At 38.5% G+C, this 16,961-nt stretch overlaps 1 protein-coding gene across 1 annotated transcript in view; it reads left to right on the top strand.

Moving 5' to 3' along the window:
- The window catches only part of LOC126092614 (dolichyl-diphosphooligosaccharide--protein glycosyltransferase 48 kDa subunit), a 41,125-nt gene extending 24,899 nt beyond the window's left edge, over nucleotides 1–16,226 (top strand). Inside the window, exons 5-8 of the mRNA XM_049908323.1 lie at nucleotides 3,615–3,749; nucleotides 3,925–4,083; nucleotides 6,850–7,080; nucleotides 15,683–16,226. Of these exons, the coding sequence (XP_049764280.1) occupies nucleotides 3,615–3,749; nucleotides 3,925–4,083; nucleotides 6,850–7,080; nucleotides 15,683–15,838 (681 nt within the window). The 3' untranslated portion in view covers nucleotides 15,839–16,226. The remainder of the gene's footprint in view (nucleotides 1–3,614; nucleotides 3,750–3,924; nucleotides 4,084–6,849; nucleotides 7,081–15,682) is intronic.
- Nucleotides 16,227–16,961: the final 735 nt, after the last annotated feature.

The raw sequence follows: 16,961 nt of genomic DNA, 5'->3' as shown, positions 1-16,961 counted from the left end.
GAAGCATCAGCCACATATTTCCACAACTATGCCGAAAATTGTGCCCCAGCCTTTTGTCACCACCAAAGGTGGTTACAGTACGTGGTTGACACAGTTGCGGTGGCTGAACTCACTGGTAACCTGAGACTGCAGTTGCAGTCTGTTGTCAGTGGAAGACCTACAGTAACAAATATTCTACCAAGCATGGTGGCTGTCGCTTTCACACTTGTGGTCCCACAGTTGGCCGCATACAGAAATTCTGAGTGCACATCAATGAGTCAGCCAGGTAATATCCAAGAACAGTCCCGTAAAATCAACATGAACCTGCCCCCCACAGTGGGAGGGCATTTTCCAGGCAGACAATGTGTGGTGGGACACTGCCTCTTGTTGCCGGCCGAAGTGGCCGTGCGGTTAAAAGCGCTGCAGTCTGGAACCGCAAGACCGCTATGGTCGCAGGTTCGAATCCTGCCTCGGGCATGGATGTTTGTGATGTCCTTAGGTTAGTTAGGTTTAACTAGTTCTAAGTTCTAGGGGACTAATGACCTCAGCAGTTGAGTCCCATAGTGCTCAGAGCCATTTGAACCATTTTTGAACTGCCGCTTGTTGTTCACATTGAGAAAAGCTGTGCACAGAATGTTTGAGCTGACTGCTTTGGCCGAGAAAATAGTTAAGTATGCGAGTCTTAGTGACCCTAATGCAGGAGCCACAGTACTGTCGGCCTCAAAGGTTCCAATGGGTCCTACTAGGGAGAGCATGGGTCAGTAATAAGGAGGGTAACACCATCCACCAGCATGAGTGGGTGGCAAAAGTGAAAGTAATGGCACAACGTGTTGGAGTACTAACCGGAAATGTGTTCAGGCCAGCCTTCTTGGATGTACCACAACACCTGTTGTAAAATGATGTTTTTTGCCATCAGTGCCACCACATGCGTTGCCATGATAAGAAAAGCATTGACTACCTGTTGAGCCTCGTCACGCATATGGAAGCACATTATCTTGTCTTGGTCGACCTCTAGGTTGGGATCTCATCAGGAAATGGGAAAGGGTGTTTGTATTAACGTGCTGCAACAAGGACTTGCAAGCAAGCTTCAGTGAGATCGATTTTTGAAAAATACTGTCCTCTTGTGAGCCCAGAGAAAAGTTCATCAGGTATCGGAATGGGATACGTGCCTCTGTCTGACTAAGAAGTTACTGTAACCTTAAAATCTCCAAACAGGTGCAGTTTCCTAAATGGCTTTTTATCGTAATTGTGGTGTCGCCTACTCAGTTGCAAATATGAGTTCAATGACATCTAAGGCTTTCAACATGTCTAGCTCATTTTTGATGGTGTCCTGTAATGCGAGGGGCATGGACCATGCACAGAAGAAGCAGGAGCATGCTAACTATTTTAAGGTGATGTGTACCACGAAGTTTCCTGCTTTGCCAAAACCCTTAGAGAAGATCTCCAAGTATTCCTTACAGAGGTTAACCAGTTCTTGAAATTGTATTCATTCTGAGACCAGCTAGGTAGAGTCCATGAAGACAAATCCAGAAGCTGAAAAAAGCATCAAGCTGTGAACCACAAAGAAGGTAAGGTGGCGTATGGTGTGTTTGTGTCAAGCTGCAGTCGTGATTTGGACTTTAAGTGGGATGTTTCTTTTGTTGTATACTACCAAGCAGTGAGGTGTGGATTGTAGGGAAGTGCTCCCAGCAGGAGATATGTTTGAAAGTTTAACAGACATGCAGAATGTGTTCGTCGCAGAAAGTGAATGTAATGAACAATTTCTGATGGAACTATTCTGGGTCGGAGGATTCTGACAAAATCACATTAATGTCCAGATGGTACTGATGTGGCATGTGTTTATTCTGAGCATGACAACTGATACAAGATGTGCTTCCTTTCAGCAGCCGGCCAGAGTGGCCGTGCGGTTCTAGGCGCTACAGTCTGGAGCCGAGCTACCGCTACGGTTCGAATCCTGCCTTGGGCATGGATGTGTGTGATGTCCTTAGGTTAGTTAGGTTTAATTAGTTATAAGTTCTAGGCTACTGATGACCTTAGTAGTTAAGTCGCATAGTGCTCAGAACCATTTGAACCATTTTTAAACCTTCCAGCATGTTTCGCTCTGTGGTCAGCTATTGGGGCAGTTGTTTCTGATATGTTTTTGAAACAGTCCAAGCATGACACAAACAAGTGCCTGGGGGTGGGGGCAAGATTGCTTTCCTTTTTTAAGAGCCAGAGGCCAGTGGCATTTGATCTGTGTTTGCCACATTTGCTACTTCAGCTGGGTCAGATTCCTCTTCCGGGTATGAAACAGTGGCCACCACCTAGCCCTCAAAACCTAACCAGTGGTCTGGGGCACTTTGAAGAATTGGACCAATTTTAAAGTGTCCTCCAAAGAAAGATCTTCAAATTGTAGAGCTTTCTGATGCACTTCCTTAACTTGGGTGCCCCGAATAATCAACACTTCACCATAAGGTTCCTTCTGTACAGGAGTCTCAAAATGGCATCTCGTACTACGTCCTTGCAGTCCAGCTACCCATGCATGGTATGATTGATTGTGTTGTTAACAACATTGATAAAATTTCACATGGAGTGCAATGACAGCAGTGGCAGTGAAAGTAGGTAGATAACAAAGTACACGCTTCATCTGAGATCATGAGATCAAGTGTGCTGGTTCCATGAGAGGGGTCAGTTTGCACAAAAGCTGATACATACTACGTGAGATTCATGGCAGGAAAAGGGATTTGACCACAGCTGGATCTGATATGCGAAATGTGGCAAAATGCTGCCAGAGGCATTCCTTGTTTGTCCCCCACTCCTCCGCTGACTTCTCATATGATGAGAACGGCAATGGATTTGCAGCCAACTGCCAGGAGAGCAATGCAGACAACAAGGCCTCCTGGAATTTCTGTCCTTCTAATTGCTGTTGCAGAAACAGTTGGAGCACAACTTTTATCGACACGTCCGGTAAAATTAGACTAAGGCGCAGGATCCATGGTTGCAAAATGAACACAAAAATGCCTACAGTCTTTGCCAATTTTGTTCTTTCTCACAACAGAACAACAATGTCACTTCCATAAAAAGTCCATTTACAGATCACATGTACAAGGTTTCACAACGAGTACAATGTTTGGGACGCCCAAGGCAAACACAGTTACAAACATTTCAAGGGTTAAGTGAATTGCATGCGGAGCCAGAGCTGAATGAGAGTGGGTACTGGGTAGCGACTGCCTACATAGATTCGTGTGGCAGGTGGCACGTGGTGCAGAATGCGCATGTGCAGTCATCGTGCAGTGTTACTCAGCCACTGTGCCGCCTCCTAGAGCCACTGTTGGAGGTACTGGATGGTGCCTGATGCCTATGTGGTAGTCTGCACAGTAATGCAGCTGTTAGCTGAGATATCACATTTGACGGCAGTTGTCAGTTAGACCACCACCAATTTGTATAAATACTCATCCAGCAGATAACAGCTCATTGAACACCTACTTAATTCTCAATAGTTTGTTCAGGTTTTGTCTTTAATTCAGATTCAGTTTGAAATCATCCATCGGAGCGCAGAGGACATCTTTTTTAACAATCTGAATATCATAAATATTCACATTTTTTGTTACTTGTTTGCAATTATTTGCAATAAAATTTTTCTTTTTCCCTTTCAGTATCCTCATGCTGTTGGACGGAATACTCTTCTAATTGCTGCCCTACAGGCAAGGAACAACGCAAGGGTCATCTTCTCAGGTTCATTATATTTCTTCTCAGATGAGGCTTTCACGTCACCTGTGCAGAAAGCTACAGTAAGTAATGTGTTGATACCCTTAGACCACACAATGTTGATTGTTTTCCTCCACATGTGCCTTACTTTTGTTTTTCTAGATTGACAACCATAAAAACATTTGCTGCCCTAATTTATTTGTTACTGCTGTCTTGTTGGGAGGCTTCATGTGCTTACTTAGTTATTTAATTTTAAAGGGTGGACAGAGGTTTTCTGTATCAGGAAACAAGCAAGTGGCACTGGCTTTGAGTTCATGGGTGTTCCGAGAGAGCGGTGTACTGAGAGTGCGCTCAGTCTCTCATCATCGTGAAGGAGAACGTTCACCCCCGCCTGCATACACAATTATGGACAATGTTGTAAGTATATTGTGTACAGTACATTACATACTACATTGACATGTTACACAAACTCTTGAAAAATAGGTGGTAGCTAAGTTAGAGAATACTATTTTTACAGTTTGGTATGCAAAAGTTCCTGAAATTTGAATTTTTTGCCAAATGGTTAAGGGAACCAGTAGATGTCTCCGCGTGATTCTTCTTTTCTCTGTGTGGCAAGTGGCTGCAAGCTGAGTGACTCGGTTAGTTATTGTTAAGCATATTTCCACTGGCATGTTTCTGTCAGTTTGCAGCTTTGTAGTCACTGACCTGAAACGGCAGCATGTCTATATAAAGTTTAAAACAAAACTTCGATAAACTTTTGCAGAAATCCACCAAACATTGAAGCAAGCTTTTGAATACAGTATTTTGGGTCTCTCACAGACGTGAGACAAGTATGAGCCTTTCAAAACAGGCTGAACATTGACGATAATCGTTCCGGTCAGCCATAAACTGGCATCACACCAGAAAATGTTCAGAAGATGATGTATCTGAATCTGCCAGACTGTAGGCATACCATCCAATGCATCTGCAATGCCTTGGAAATAAGTTATGGTGTATGTGAATGTATTCCATCAGAACGGTTGAGCATGATGTGAATGTATTCCGTCAGAATGGTTGAGCAGGAGAAGGATTGCAGTGAACCATTTCAGGACAATCAAAACTTTTTCAAAAATTGTCAGTACTGCTGAAAGATAGGTTTATGACTGTGTCCTAGAGACTAAGGGATAGTTATCGCAATAGCAGAGTCCTTTGCCTTGATCAAAAACTCTCAAAATTAAAGACTAAAATTATAGTGTGTTCATCCTCACAGTCAAATGATCAATAAACCATTCAATCTGGATGTTCTAAGACGTTGGTTTGGGGGAGGATATTGAAATATCAGAAATCAGCCACAGAAGTGACATACAGAACCACTGGATACTCCACCATGACAGTGCGTGACCGCAAGCAGTGTACATAATTCAGGTATTGTTTGCTAAAAGCAAGATAACAATTGTTCCCCACACGTCATGCTCGGCAGACTTAGCTCAGAGGGATTTCTTTCTTTTTGTCAAGATGAAAATGGAAGGTTGAAGGAGCGAGAAATAACACAGTGGAGGAGATTCAAATGGTATCGCAGAGCGTCCTAAGTACACTAACAAAGAAAGATTTCCAGAATGCAGTTCAAAATTGGCTAATAGAAAAAAACTGTACTAATAGAAAATGTTGTATTGTACACTCTCCATAATAAAGAGCTTATTTCAGTTTGAGTTCTTCATGTGCTCTGTCAATGATGCTTGTAGCATGCTGACCTTAACAAGAATTTCACAAATTTTGTGTAAACAGCAAAATAGTAACTAATCATAAAAAAGTTTCTGAACATTTGAGCATCTCTCTTTCACTGAGGACATTATAAAAATATATTCACTGAAAAATTATGGGATATAGAAGCAAAATCACTTTGCTCAAAGTGGTTTTTACTTACTTCTCACTCCTTCTACAAACTTTCTCATTTCCTGTGGTAACAAAGCCAAGCAAGATGATGCAATGTTTAAGGAAGTGAACTAATTTTTGGAGCAGATTTCAAATCGCTATATCATCAGATTTCCTGTAGCTTGCTTAAAAGGCTTCTTAGGATAAAAAGTTATCGAAAGGTTCAAATAAGTAAGCTGATGATAATTACACAAGAATATGTAAAACAGTTTTACAATAGACTTGTAAAATTTTACACTGCCAACACCATGATTAAATTGATACTGCATCTTAAGTTTTCTGAACAGTTGGTGGCTAGTCTTGTTTGCTATTTTAGGTGAGGACAACAGTATGACAGGTGGAACAATGAATTTTAATTCAGTCAGAAACTTGCAAAATAATATTGGTTTTGATTGTTCAGTACTTACCTACAGCCTGTCTGATGAATCTTGGCCAGTGTCTTTGTCAGGAAGTGTCAAGCATGTGACATGGTGATGTTCTGTCAGTAGACAGATTGGTGGGAGCCTTGCATGACACAGCCACTCTCAAACACTTTATCAAATGGGCTGTTGATGATGACTGTACAACTGAAAACATTTTTTTCTGCAACCAGCATTATTGTTCCATAGGCTACTGTTTCAGAAATTGAATATAAAAACAAAAAGCATAAAGAGAAGATTGTGAATGAAAGTTGGTAATTAGAAAGTTAGCTGCTCTAGAACACATAGGCCCAGTAATTTTTAAGGATAAATTAGGTTAATAAAAGAAAGAAAAGTAGATGAGGAGAATCATATGGAATATTCTGGAAACAAGTTAATGGAATTGCTTGTTTCACATAATTCACTTGTTTCTGAAATTGTGGTTTTGGTTGACTTTGTTGCTGTTTTCTTCAGAGCAACCAACCAGCAGACCTCAGTTTAAAAGAGAATAAAACTTTCATTGCTAATATTTAGTGTCTTTGTGTATCTTTGGAAACTGGCCTTTACGTCTCTGCTTGTAGGATAGTAATTCTGTTTAATATCACCCCAACAGCATTTGCACACTACATAGTTTACTGACCTAAATCAATTATCTAAGCAAAGTTAGATAAATATCCCTTTGTTAGTAGAAAGATTCCTCAATATATACCTATTTTTCTGGTTGCAAGTAGTTTTCAGTGCTGTGCAATTTTTGCTGTATTGTGATGTTAGGAAGCTATATTGTCTCAGTGGCATTATATGTTAATCATTTCTTCATTTTAAACAAAGTTTCATACTTCATTAACAAAGATATATATTTGTCGTCTTGTTACAGGTTTATACAATTGAAATTGAGAAATTACAGGATGGAAGATGGGTACCATTTGATGCAGATGATGTGCAGCTTGAGTTTGTTCGCATTGATCCATTTGTGAGAACTACTTTGAAAAGGGGAACTGGTGGTCGGTATGAAGCTAGGTTTCGTATACCTGATGTTTATGGTGTTTTCCAGTTTAAGGTTGACTATAACCGCATAGGATGGACACATCTCTTTTCTACTACACAGGTATTAAAAACATCTATTACAATTTAAAGTAACTGATACCTTAATTTGAATTATTGTTTTCTGTTTACACTTGAGTTTGTTATTACGTCCACTCCATCTGTGTTTAGTTTATGCAGTTGAATACTGGAGAACTCCAGCAACCTACACCATTCCATCCAAATTAAATTTATGAGTTAGCTTAAATGATAATTTTTATCCCAACAGAAGGCAATTTAATATTTTCTTGTTTGTCAAATCTCACTGAACAATAATATCTGCTAAATGATTATATCATTTTTATATCCTCATCTGACTCTTATTATTGGAAGCTAACACATCTGTTCTGATACTAAATCTGTTGACCATTATGGAGAAATCTCCCATCAGTTCAAATTGTTTAGGTTTTGGAACTGTAAGATGCACAGTTATTCAAAGAATAGAGGTTTTAAGCATGTGCTTGCATTAGATTTCCTAAAGGTTTGCTGTGTTAGGGAACAATGATACTGATGGGCTAGAAAGGGATATCGATGGTAGGCAGTGAGAACCTCATAACTCAATCTGATTATGAAAAACTCATCATTCCAGTAACTCTATAATCAGAGAGATTTGTAAATGAATGGATTTATCTTATCTGTCAATAACTAGACTTCTACTATACAGTTCCATGTGAAGCACTTTCTGTATCACTTTATATTATTTTTTAAGACACCATGTTTGCTTCACCTACAAAATGTAACAAACTCACCCCTTCCTTTTTATGGAGTTTCCCAAACTTATGTTGGTGTCCATGCATGATGAACTGACACTTTTGGTGTGTCATACCAATCTTGCAACACTATCTGCAAGTGAACAAAGAAAATTTAGACTTGGAAAGAAGAAGAAGAAGCAAGAGGAGGAGAAAGTGAAACCCAAGAAACTTTGTAATCAAACCATATTTTAATTAAATAGCAACCACAACTTCAGTGTTAAACTGGTATTTTTGTGAAAATTGTGATATGTCATAGCAAAGTATACTATTAATGCACGTCCCTATCAATGTACAAATCTATTTCAGTGTTGATAAAATGATCATTTAAGCACGTCAGCTTCAACTTTTGTACGAAGTGCAAAAACAGGTTGCTGCTATCACAAAATAAAATCATGAACCATACCAGCCCAGGCATTGTACATTTGGTGGCTCTTCATCAGTGAGTTGAGAAACTGTAGGAGGGGGGGGGGGGGGGGGGAGCTCTATATTAAACTACAGTTTTATTTTTCTGTCTTGATCATGAAATAATTTAAGTAGATTTAATAACTGGTGTACAAGTACCTGTGATACAGTTCACACCTTAATGACCCAAACCTGTTATAAATATTAGGGATATCCATAAAGTAACAAACTGTTTGAAATAAAGAATGAACAGTATGGAAAAACCAAATTTCAGTATGTACATTTTAATAGTATGTTGTTAAGATGTTTTCCTACATAACCACCACTAAAACCGAGGCACATACCGTACTGTGGCACAAGCTTTTCAATACCGTCCCTGTAGAAATTTGCTGCCTGTTTGCAACCAGCGTCAGTATAAAAGCACTGTGTCACAAGCTATGTCTTCCTTGCTGGGAATAGGTGGTAGTCACTCGACATAAAATACGGGCTGTATGATGAATGATCAAACACCTCCCATCCAGAACCCTCTAGGAGCTCTCAGGTGCGATTGGCTGTGTGCAGATGTGTATTGTTTGCACTGCTTTCCTGATGGTTATTTTATATCACCCGCCGTAGCTTGGGTGATGTTTGACGGTACCTCTCAGAGTTAATTCTTGTGCCGCATTCAAGGAAATCGCTGAGAATCACTTGAGTCCCAAAGCATGGTAGTCATGATCTTTCTTGCTGACAGCGTTTGGATTTGCAAACATTTACTTGGTTTGTGGGAGAATCTGTGTGTCCCCATTCCATCGACTGCCTTTTTGTTTCACAATTGACATGCTTCACCCAAGTCTCGTTCCCATTTCCAATACAATTGATAACTTTGTTACAGTTTTCCTCTTAATCTTCAAGGAAGATCAGCGGTGGAGCCAGTCTCTGTTTTTTGTGGTTCCTTCAGGATTTCGGGGAACCCACCTGGCACAAAATTTTTGGTAACCAAGCTTCTCTGCCACAATTTCATGCACTAAACTCCGTGAAATTTGGGGAAAGTGAAACAATGATTTTCATGAGTTTTGTCATTGGTTTTCATCACTAGTTTCATCAGTCACAAGGTTAGGCTTACCGGAGTGATTCTTGTCATGATAATTGGTATGGCCATTTTTAAAATCATTGTACCAATGTCTCATTCAGCTGTCAGTCATTATTCCTTTCCCGTACCCTCTACAAAAAGGTCATGATAAATTTCAACTGGTTTGCGGATTTTTCCACCAAAAACTAAATCACAGAACACACTTCATAAGTGGTGGGATTATCTATTGTGGCACGCATTTTAACATGTCACAAAAAGCAGAGTAGCAGAGACACAGACCACATGCTACCACTGCTGGAAATGTACTGTCTGTAGGAATGTTATGGCATGAAGATGGCAGCTGTAGCCTGGCCCATAAATCTAAATGTCTGTTACTTTCTGGTTAGCCCTCATACTAGGTATGACTTTCATAAATTATTAAAACCAGTAATGTTTCGTGTGTTGGATGAACCCTAAGATCTTAGAGTTTTAAAACAGCCTGAGGGTAAATGTCCTCCTGAAAACTGTCCAAATCAGACGGTTACTCCTCCACTGATAGCTTACCTCAGAGACTGAAGCTATTGTCATATGTTTCAATTTGTTGTGCCTCTGCACATACTCTGTTGTGTTGAAAGTGATCACCAAACATCTTTTACTAGTGCAGTCTGTGATGCCAACATGATTTCATCTCTTATGATGTTTTCTTTAAGGTTGTGAAGAAATTGATACATCTTGACATGACTTCATTGTTGGACTCTGTTTCCTGTATTTGAATCATACAAGAATAGAGGTGTACTCGAGAGAAATAAAAACTGTTGCAGCTAAAGAACAACACTTAAATACACTGAACATGCAAGTGACTAATCGGTCATGACAGGCAGATATAGTTGTTGTGGTAACACAGTGTGGTCAAGTAAACCAAGTCACTGATAAGCATTGTTTCTGACCCCATTAGAAAGCATGGCTGGCCAATAATTTACCTTCCGGAGATGAAATTCTTACAAGGGAAACTCCCCACCATAGTCCCCTCAGATTTAGTAGTAAAATGGCCCAGTGGATAGCTCATCAAAAACTGAACAAAGATTAAGGATTAAAACAGGAAGGTGTACTGAACTGTGAAAAGAGAAGCCAAATAGGTAGAGTGAACGGTCCAAGCTCATGATGTTTAGCATTGAGTGAACTGGAAGCACCATAACATCATGGTTTTGTGGTCATGGTGTTGGACTACAAAGTGGGAGATCCGTCTTCAACCTCCCTCAGGTCTGTCTGGTCATTTCATGTGTCTGTTCTCCTCCTGCACTCGTGGCAATTGTCATATTATACACTGGCTATAGAATATGAATCGTGTGGTAAGAATATATTACTGTCACAAGTAAACTGGTTGAACTATGTTACAACAAAGGAATTCAAGAGTTAAAACTCTCAAAATGAAATGTAAGAGTCATAACATGTGGTCCTTGTGTAGAACAAGTAAGAGGTACAGACATCTGGAGGTCACTTCCTTACACTTTGCTGTTACAAATGGACGTTACACCACAACACAGACATAAATTTGAATACAGTAAACAGACATGTCAATGACAGTTCATAATTTTGTGAAAAAAATAGGAGCACAAGAAAGATTTGAATGCAGCATGTGTTGAGCTTGGACCATTCATTGTTTCCATTTTGCTTCTTTTTTCACAGTTCAGTAAACCTCTGTTCTATTTTTATGCTTGATCTGTGTTCAGTTTTTGGCGGCCTATCCACTGGGCCACCTTACCACTAAATCTGAGAGGGCTGCAATCGGGACCTTAAACCTTGTTCGTACTGATCGTACACACACATATAAAAGTGCAAAAAGACCATCTTAGGTTTCGGAACTATTAGTTCCTCCATTAGCGAGAAGGAAAGAAGATATATTGGGAAAGGTTAGAAAGGAAGTTAAACTTCCCTTTCCAAAAATATTGAAAAATTAGTTTAGAAAACACTACTTAGTTTATCAAAAACATTCTAGTGTATTTTCAATCTTCTGTTTCTCTTTTGCTGTCCATCCACTCATTACTTTTAACTACTCATCATCTGGTTCTTTCACTTCATTGATAATTTGTGTTATTTTCTTTTGGTTGTACACTATACATTCACCTTCTCACAAGTATTGATTTTCATGCCTACGCTGAAGTTCATGTTTGAACCTCTTCCATTCACCCTTCAAGTAAATCTGCGCTAGGGGAGATCAGCACAAATTCATCATCAAAGCAAGGTAGCTTTGTTTTCCCAGGTTAAGAATCTGTAACATCCTTTTGTGTTGCTAAGAATAGTGCTGGTGATAATAGCATATCCTTGCCCAATCTGAATTTTCCACTGTCGCATGAAGTTTAGTGCAAGCTGTAACCCTTATGTGTGTATACTTGAATGTACTAACATAGACTGAATCAACACTTTGGTTTTCAACAGTTGTTAGTTAGTATTTTGTTAAAATTGATTCAGAAGTTTTCTCAGTATGTACAAATCACAGGTGCAGCAATAGTTCATTCACAACTTGCATATCGTATGTTGTGCTGTATCCAGTTCTAAAGCCAGCTTGTTCCTCTGCATGATTAAAATACAATATTTTTTTCTATGCCATGGGTGATAAGTGAATCTTGTACACTATAGAGAGAACACTGATAGGAATAGAGTTACTTTTGTGTTGTCTTTCTCTCACTTTGTGGAGGAGAATAATTACAGCATTATTCTGATTCTGGCTAATTATTTCTGCTGCAAATATTCTGTAAACAGTTTTACAAGATCCTTTTGTATTACTTTGCTTTCAGTATTGACCATTTCAATTGAAATATCCTCATCTTGTAGTGCCCATCCTTCCTTCATACCCCAAACAGTCTTTTGCACCATAACTGATATTACTTGGAGAGTATCATTTTTTTTTATTAACTGTATTAGTCACCTCTTGGGGAAAAAAGAATACGTAAAGAAGGTGTAGAAATGTTTTTCCTCTGGTGTTAGTTACCCTTTCATCTACTGTTGCAGCTGATGAAACGTGTGTGCACAACGCAAGTTTGTGGCAGTAAGATTCTAATTGCACCCAGCATAAATTACTTTGTTCTGACTAATAATTTAAACTGCTGCAAAACTTAACAAACAGTTGGATTTGTTCCAAGTGGAATGAGGAAGAAGTGGTGGTGCAACTGTAGCTTTCACATTTTGTCTCGTTCTTCCGTACCCAGAGGTGTCACATATACCGTATTTACCCAAGCATTAGGCGACCTTGAATATGTGGCAATTGCCTTTCATTAAGAGACTTAATGAGAAAACCTTGATTATAATATACTCTGACTAATCAAAATTACAAATTGTTTTATTAATATCAAAAAGTTAACATCACACCTATTCTAAACTTATGTTATTCATTGATTATCTACATTTTCATAGTACAAGGAGGAATAAAATAAACAAAAAGAAATTGTTTACCTTAATTTTTATCTCTATTTCATTTTTGCTAACTGTCTAAGTAGTTTATACTGTAGTGTTATATTGATAATGTTGGCAGTGGCCAAATACAAACCACGAGCAGGCCAAAGTCATCAGACATCTGCAAATCCGGAACTATTGAGCTCTTGCTCAAGGCATTATGAACAAACAGTATTTGCACATAAAAGCAGCAATGAAATTTATGATATTGGTTGTCAGAAATGTTTAATTGTTTCATCCAAATATGTTGTGATTTCCGAGGCTATTTTTGTGGTTTAGCCTGAGAACACAGCTGTTTAAAAGCGGATTTTGCATATATATAATCACGAGAGACCAATAATATTCTTTTGTCTCTTGCTTGCACACTGCTGTCTCGTTGATGTGTAGAACAACCAACTAACAAACTGCCTTTTGTTCCCATCACAACTCATGGTCAACATTGACAACATTTCTGGATGTGAAATTCGCTGCTCCCTCACCACATCTAGACATGTGTTGATCCTAGTTCTCAGCCAAGCTGGTATCACTGTCCCTCCCTCCCCCCTCCCTCCCTGAAAACCCTTCTGAATTGTTCAAAATACATCTGCATATGACCTCAATTATCAAAGCTTCAAATGTACACGAAGGGTGGCCCTTTTATTAATCTATTACAAAACATAAAAACATTGAACCTTAGCAGCAATAGTTTTATCAGGGAATGTGAAATAACCCTGTATTTTTCAAATGACAAAATTTGGGAAAAAACCTCATCATACACTCAGCTAAATATGGTATAGTGATTTTTCAGTGTCTACTTGAGAGAGAAAAAGTAATCTTGTTAAAAGCTATGAACTTTATGGCTGAACGTTAATAGCTTTACAATAAGTGGAATAACCATTGACAGTTACAGATATTTCCTCATAGTATCTTAACTGTCCTTACATGCCCATCTGTGTCTTCTGTGTTTTCCAACATTATTAAATTAACTATTTCATTATGCCTCAGTATATGTCCTATGGAGCCATTCCATCTGTTAATAAAGTCCAATAAAGCAGCAAGAATGGGTATCAGCACATAAATTATCTTTCAATCAACAGCCTGATCAGGAAAAAGTATTTTCCTTGATTCCTTATTAATGTTCTGGAGTAACTTAGTCATCATGTTTAACAGTCACATCAAGATTAATTCTTTAATAAAACTTAAGCATGCATATGCAGTTACAGAACTTTAATGTTGTATCACATGGTACACAAATGGAAAAGTGGAAAATTCAGCTGAGTAATTTGTTAAAAACACATAGGTGGTCAGTGTTTACCTTCAGGAGCCAGTTCTTAGTATTATTGATAGAAACACATGGAAGTAGAAAATCATACTCGTAGCTTCCAGAACTATCAACCTAAACATCGGTGTGCTCCTCTCCAACTCTCACCTCACCACCACCACCACCACCACCACCACCACCACCCGGTTCCAGTGTTCTCCAGGAAACCTCACTTTTTGTGCCCTTGAAGAAACCAGTATGTGTTTGTGAAACCTGGGATAAATATACATTTCTGAATGTTACCTGTTGAGGGTTATGTCATCTTCCACTCTATCCTCACTTTACTGTAGCTAAAATACACTGTTTATCATAGTCTTGTAACAAGTTCAACTTGTTAATGTGACAAAATTCTGTTGCGGATCTCCAAGACTGCCTGTGACACTCTGTTAGTGTATTTAACACCTTGTCCCTGTGCAGTGATACATAGTCTAACGTTTATGACTTAAAGTGTGAGTGTGAATCTCGATTATTTTGGTTTATTCTCCCAAGGCACCTTCCACTACTTTACGAGGTGACTTCCTTCGAATTTGCAGCCACTCTTCTTTACTGGTTATCCAGCTGCTGAAAATCCTCTCGACTTCTTCTCCATCGAATAATGCTAGGTACAGGAATTTTTAGACTCTTTCAACTTATGAAATAAGTGGACAGACAAACTTTGCTTTTCGTCAATTAATGATGCATTTGACTTTAATACACAATAAAACTCTCACTTTCAACATAAATATATAACTTCCGGTAAGTCCCTCGTACAGTCGAATGTCAGAAACAAATTAAATTACAGTTAAGAAAGTTGGTTTTGATACCATAACTTTTCTTAACATAAATCGGAAAATGTCTTGCCTATAGCAAGGCTAAGTCAATAGTTTTCAAGAGTTCTTTTTCAATTGTCGTTGTTTTCATAACAGTGGTCAATGACCGAATAAGCACAGCAGCATGTGACGCGCAGTAGGTAGGATTCTACCATCCCACACTCATATCCAGAATACCGTGTGTTCGAGATAGTAGAAGGCTCAGTGGTTCTAGAATTTACACAGAAATTCTCAAATCACTACAATAGTTAACTTTAATACATTTTAATAATGAAAAATGAGTATTTGTAAAGTTTTACAGCATTAATGTGCTGAATATTTATTCAATAATGAGGTACAATAAAGGCAATAAGTGTTCCTGTCACTGCACTGTATTTGTGTTGCATGTGGATAGTTGATACTGTAGTGTATTAAAAAATGCGGATGTCACATGGCATAATTGGCTGGGATATCCTACGGGGGTGTGTTCAGCAGTCTATTGGAACGGATGATCGTCTGTGTGCATTGGTTTAATTCTTCGCTGGTTTCTGAGGTTGTGTTTTACGTGTATTTGTAGAGTGTAGGTGACTGTAATGGATGCATGTATAGTCTGTTAATTGTAACATAATGTGAGATAATTGACAAGGGCAAGTAAGTGTCAAAATTGTACCCCGTCATGGGCTGATTGTATTGTGAGCATCAATGATGCAGCTAAATCCCAAAACTGAAGAAATTGATTTGAAAACTGAAGCAACAGTTATGCATAAATATCTGTAGTCTCTTTCACCAAAACAATTCAGATTTCTTTTCAGTTTTAAATGTAAGCTATTGGGTTCTGCTTTCCTGATACAGGAGTAGTACATTAAAAAAGCTTTCTTCTTTTGCAGGTGTCTGTCAGGCCATTACAGCACACAGAATATGAACGTTTCATCCCAAGTGCATACCCCTACTACTTCAGTGCATTCTCAATGATGGGAGGAGTATTTCTCTTCAGTATAGTTTTCCTGCATTATCGGGAAGACACAAAGACAAAGGCTGAGTAAAACAGATGAAAATGCAAAAGTGCACATTCCAATGCAGTACAACTGTAAAATTATTTAATCAGTGATGTTTGTGAAGGTCAGAGTGTGTAAACTGTTGCGAATTGAGATCACCAAAACATTAAATCATATTATGTGTTTTATTGAATACACTCATACACTGCATGAATTGCAAAAGTTCCTTGGAACTCCATTAATTAATAAATGTGTGCCTGAAGTATGAACCCTAAATTTGTAAATGTGTTACTGACTGTTGTTTCTACAGTGTGAATCACTTTCTTCGGAAGACCGTATCTTTCTATTTAATTCTGTAAGAATACTACTCACAGCTGTGATGACTGAAATTGTTGAGAATAAACTTGTTGTATTGGAATAAAAGATTCTTTTCATACATGATGTGATCATAACTGCCATTTACAGATTTTTAGTACCTACAAGTTTATATATGGTCTGCAAGTCACTTTCCAGTGAGTGGTGGATGGTAAATAACACCAGTTTTAGACTCTTTATACTATTCCATTTGCATTACCTCCCTGTTGTACCTAATTTTGCTCATCTTATTCTATTGGTTCCTACATGAAATGTAAGAGAAGGCAAGAGAATTGTTGTACAGACTACATTGAATACTAGTTTAATATTGTCTTTCTCCAGAAGATTTCCATTTCACTTTCCTGAAAACCTCTGTTACATTTCTGTATTGTTTGTCTGGATGTGTTATAATATTTGCGCACCAGGTCTCTGAATTTGTTACATGATTTGTTACATGTGTGCTATCAAGCCTGCTTGATACAGACCACTAACACTGGAGCAGTATTGTAGAATTTGAAGCACCAGCATATTATATGCATTGAACTTCACCAGAACCCTCTCAAAGAGTCCGAGAGAGAGAGAGAGAGAGAGAGAGAGAGAGAGAGAGAGACACCTGCCATAGGTAACAGTACAATATTTTTGTTAGTAATGGAAAAAAATAAAAGGTATTCAGATGATGTAGGTCACAAATTGAAAGTAATAGCACAGGCAAAAGAACATTGAAACAGAGCATATTGTACCAAGTGTAAATTCTGTCATTCCATGTTTCCTTAAACCCATCTCACACAGAGTAGAGTAATGTAATGCACAGAATGGT

Source organism: Schistocerca cancellata, chromosome 7 (assembly GCF_023864275.1).
Source record: "Schistocerca cancellata isolate TAMUIC-IGC-003103 chromosome 7, iqSchCanc2.1, whole genome shotgun sequence".
Lineage (NCBI taxonomy): Eukaryota > Metazoa > Arthropoda > Insecta > Orthoptera > Acrididae > Schistocerca > Schistocerca cancellata.
Note: the sequence above shows the minus strand (reverse complement) of the source record. Positions and strands in the feature narration are given on the sequence as shown.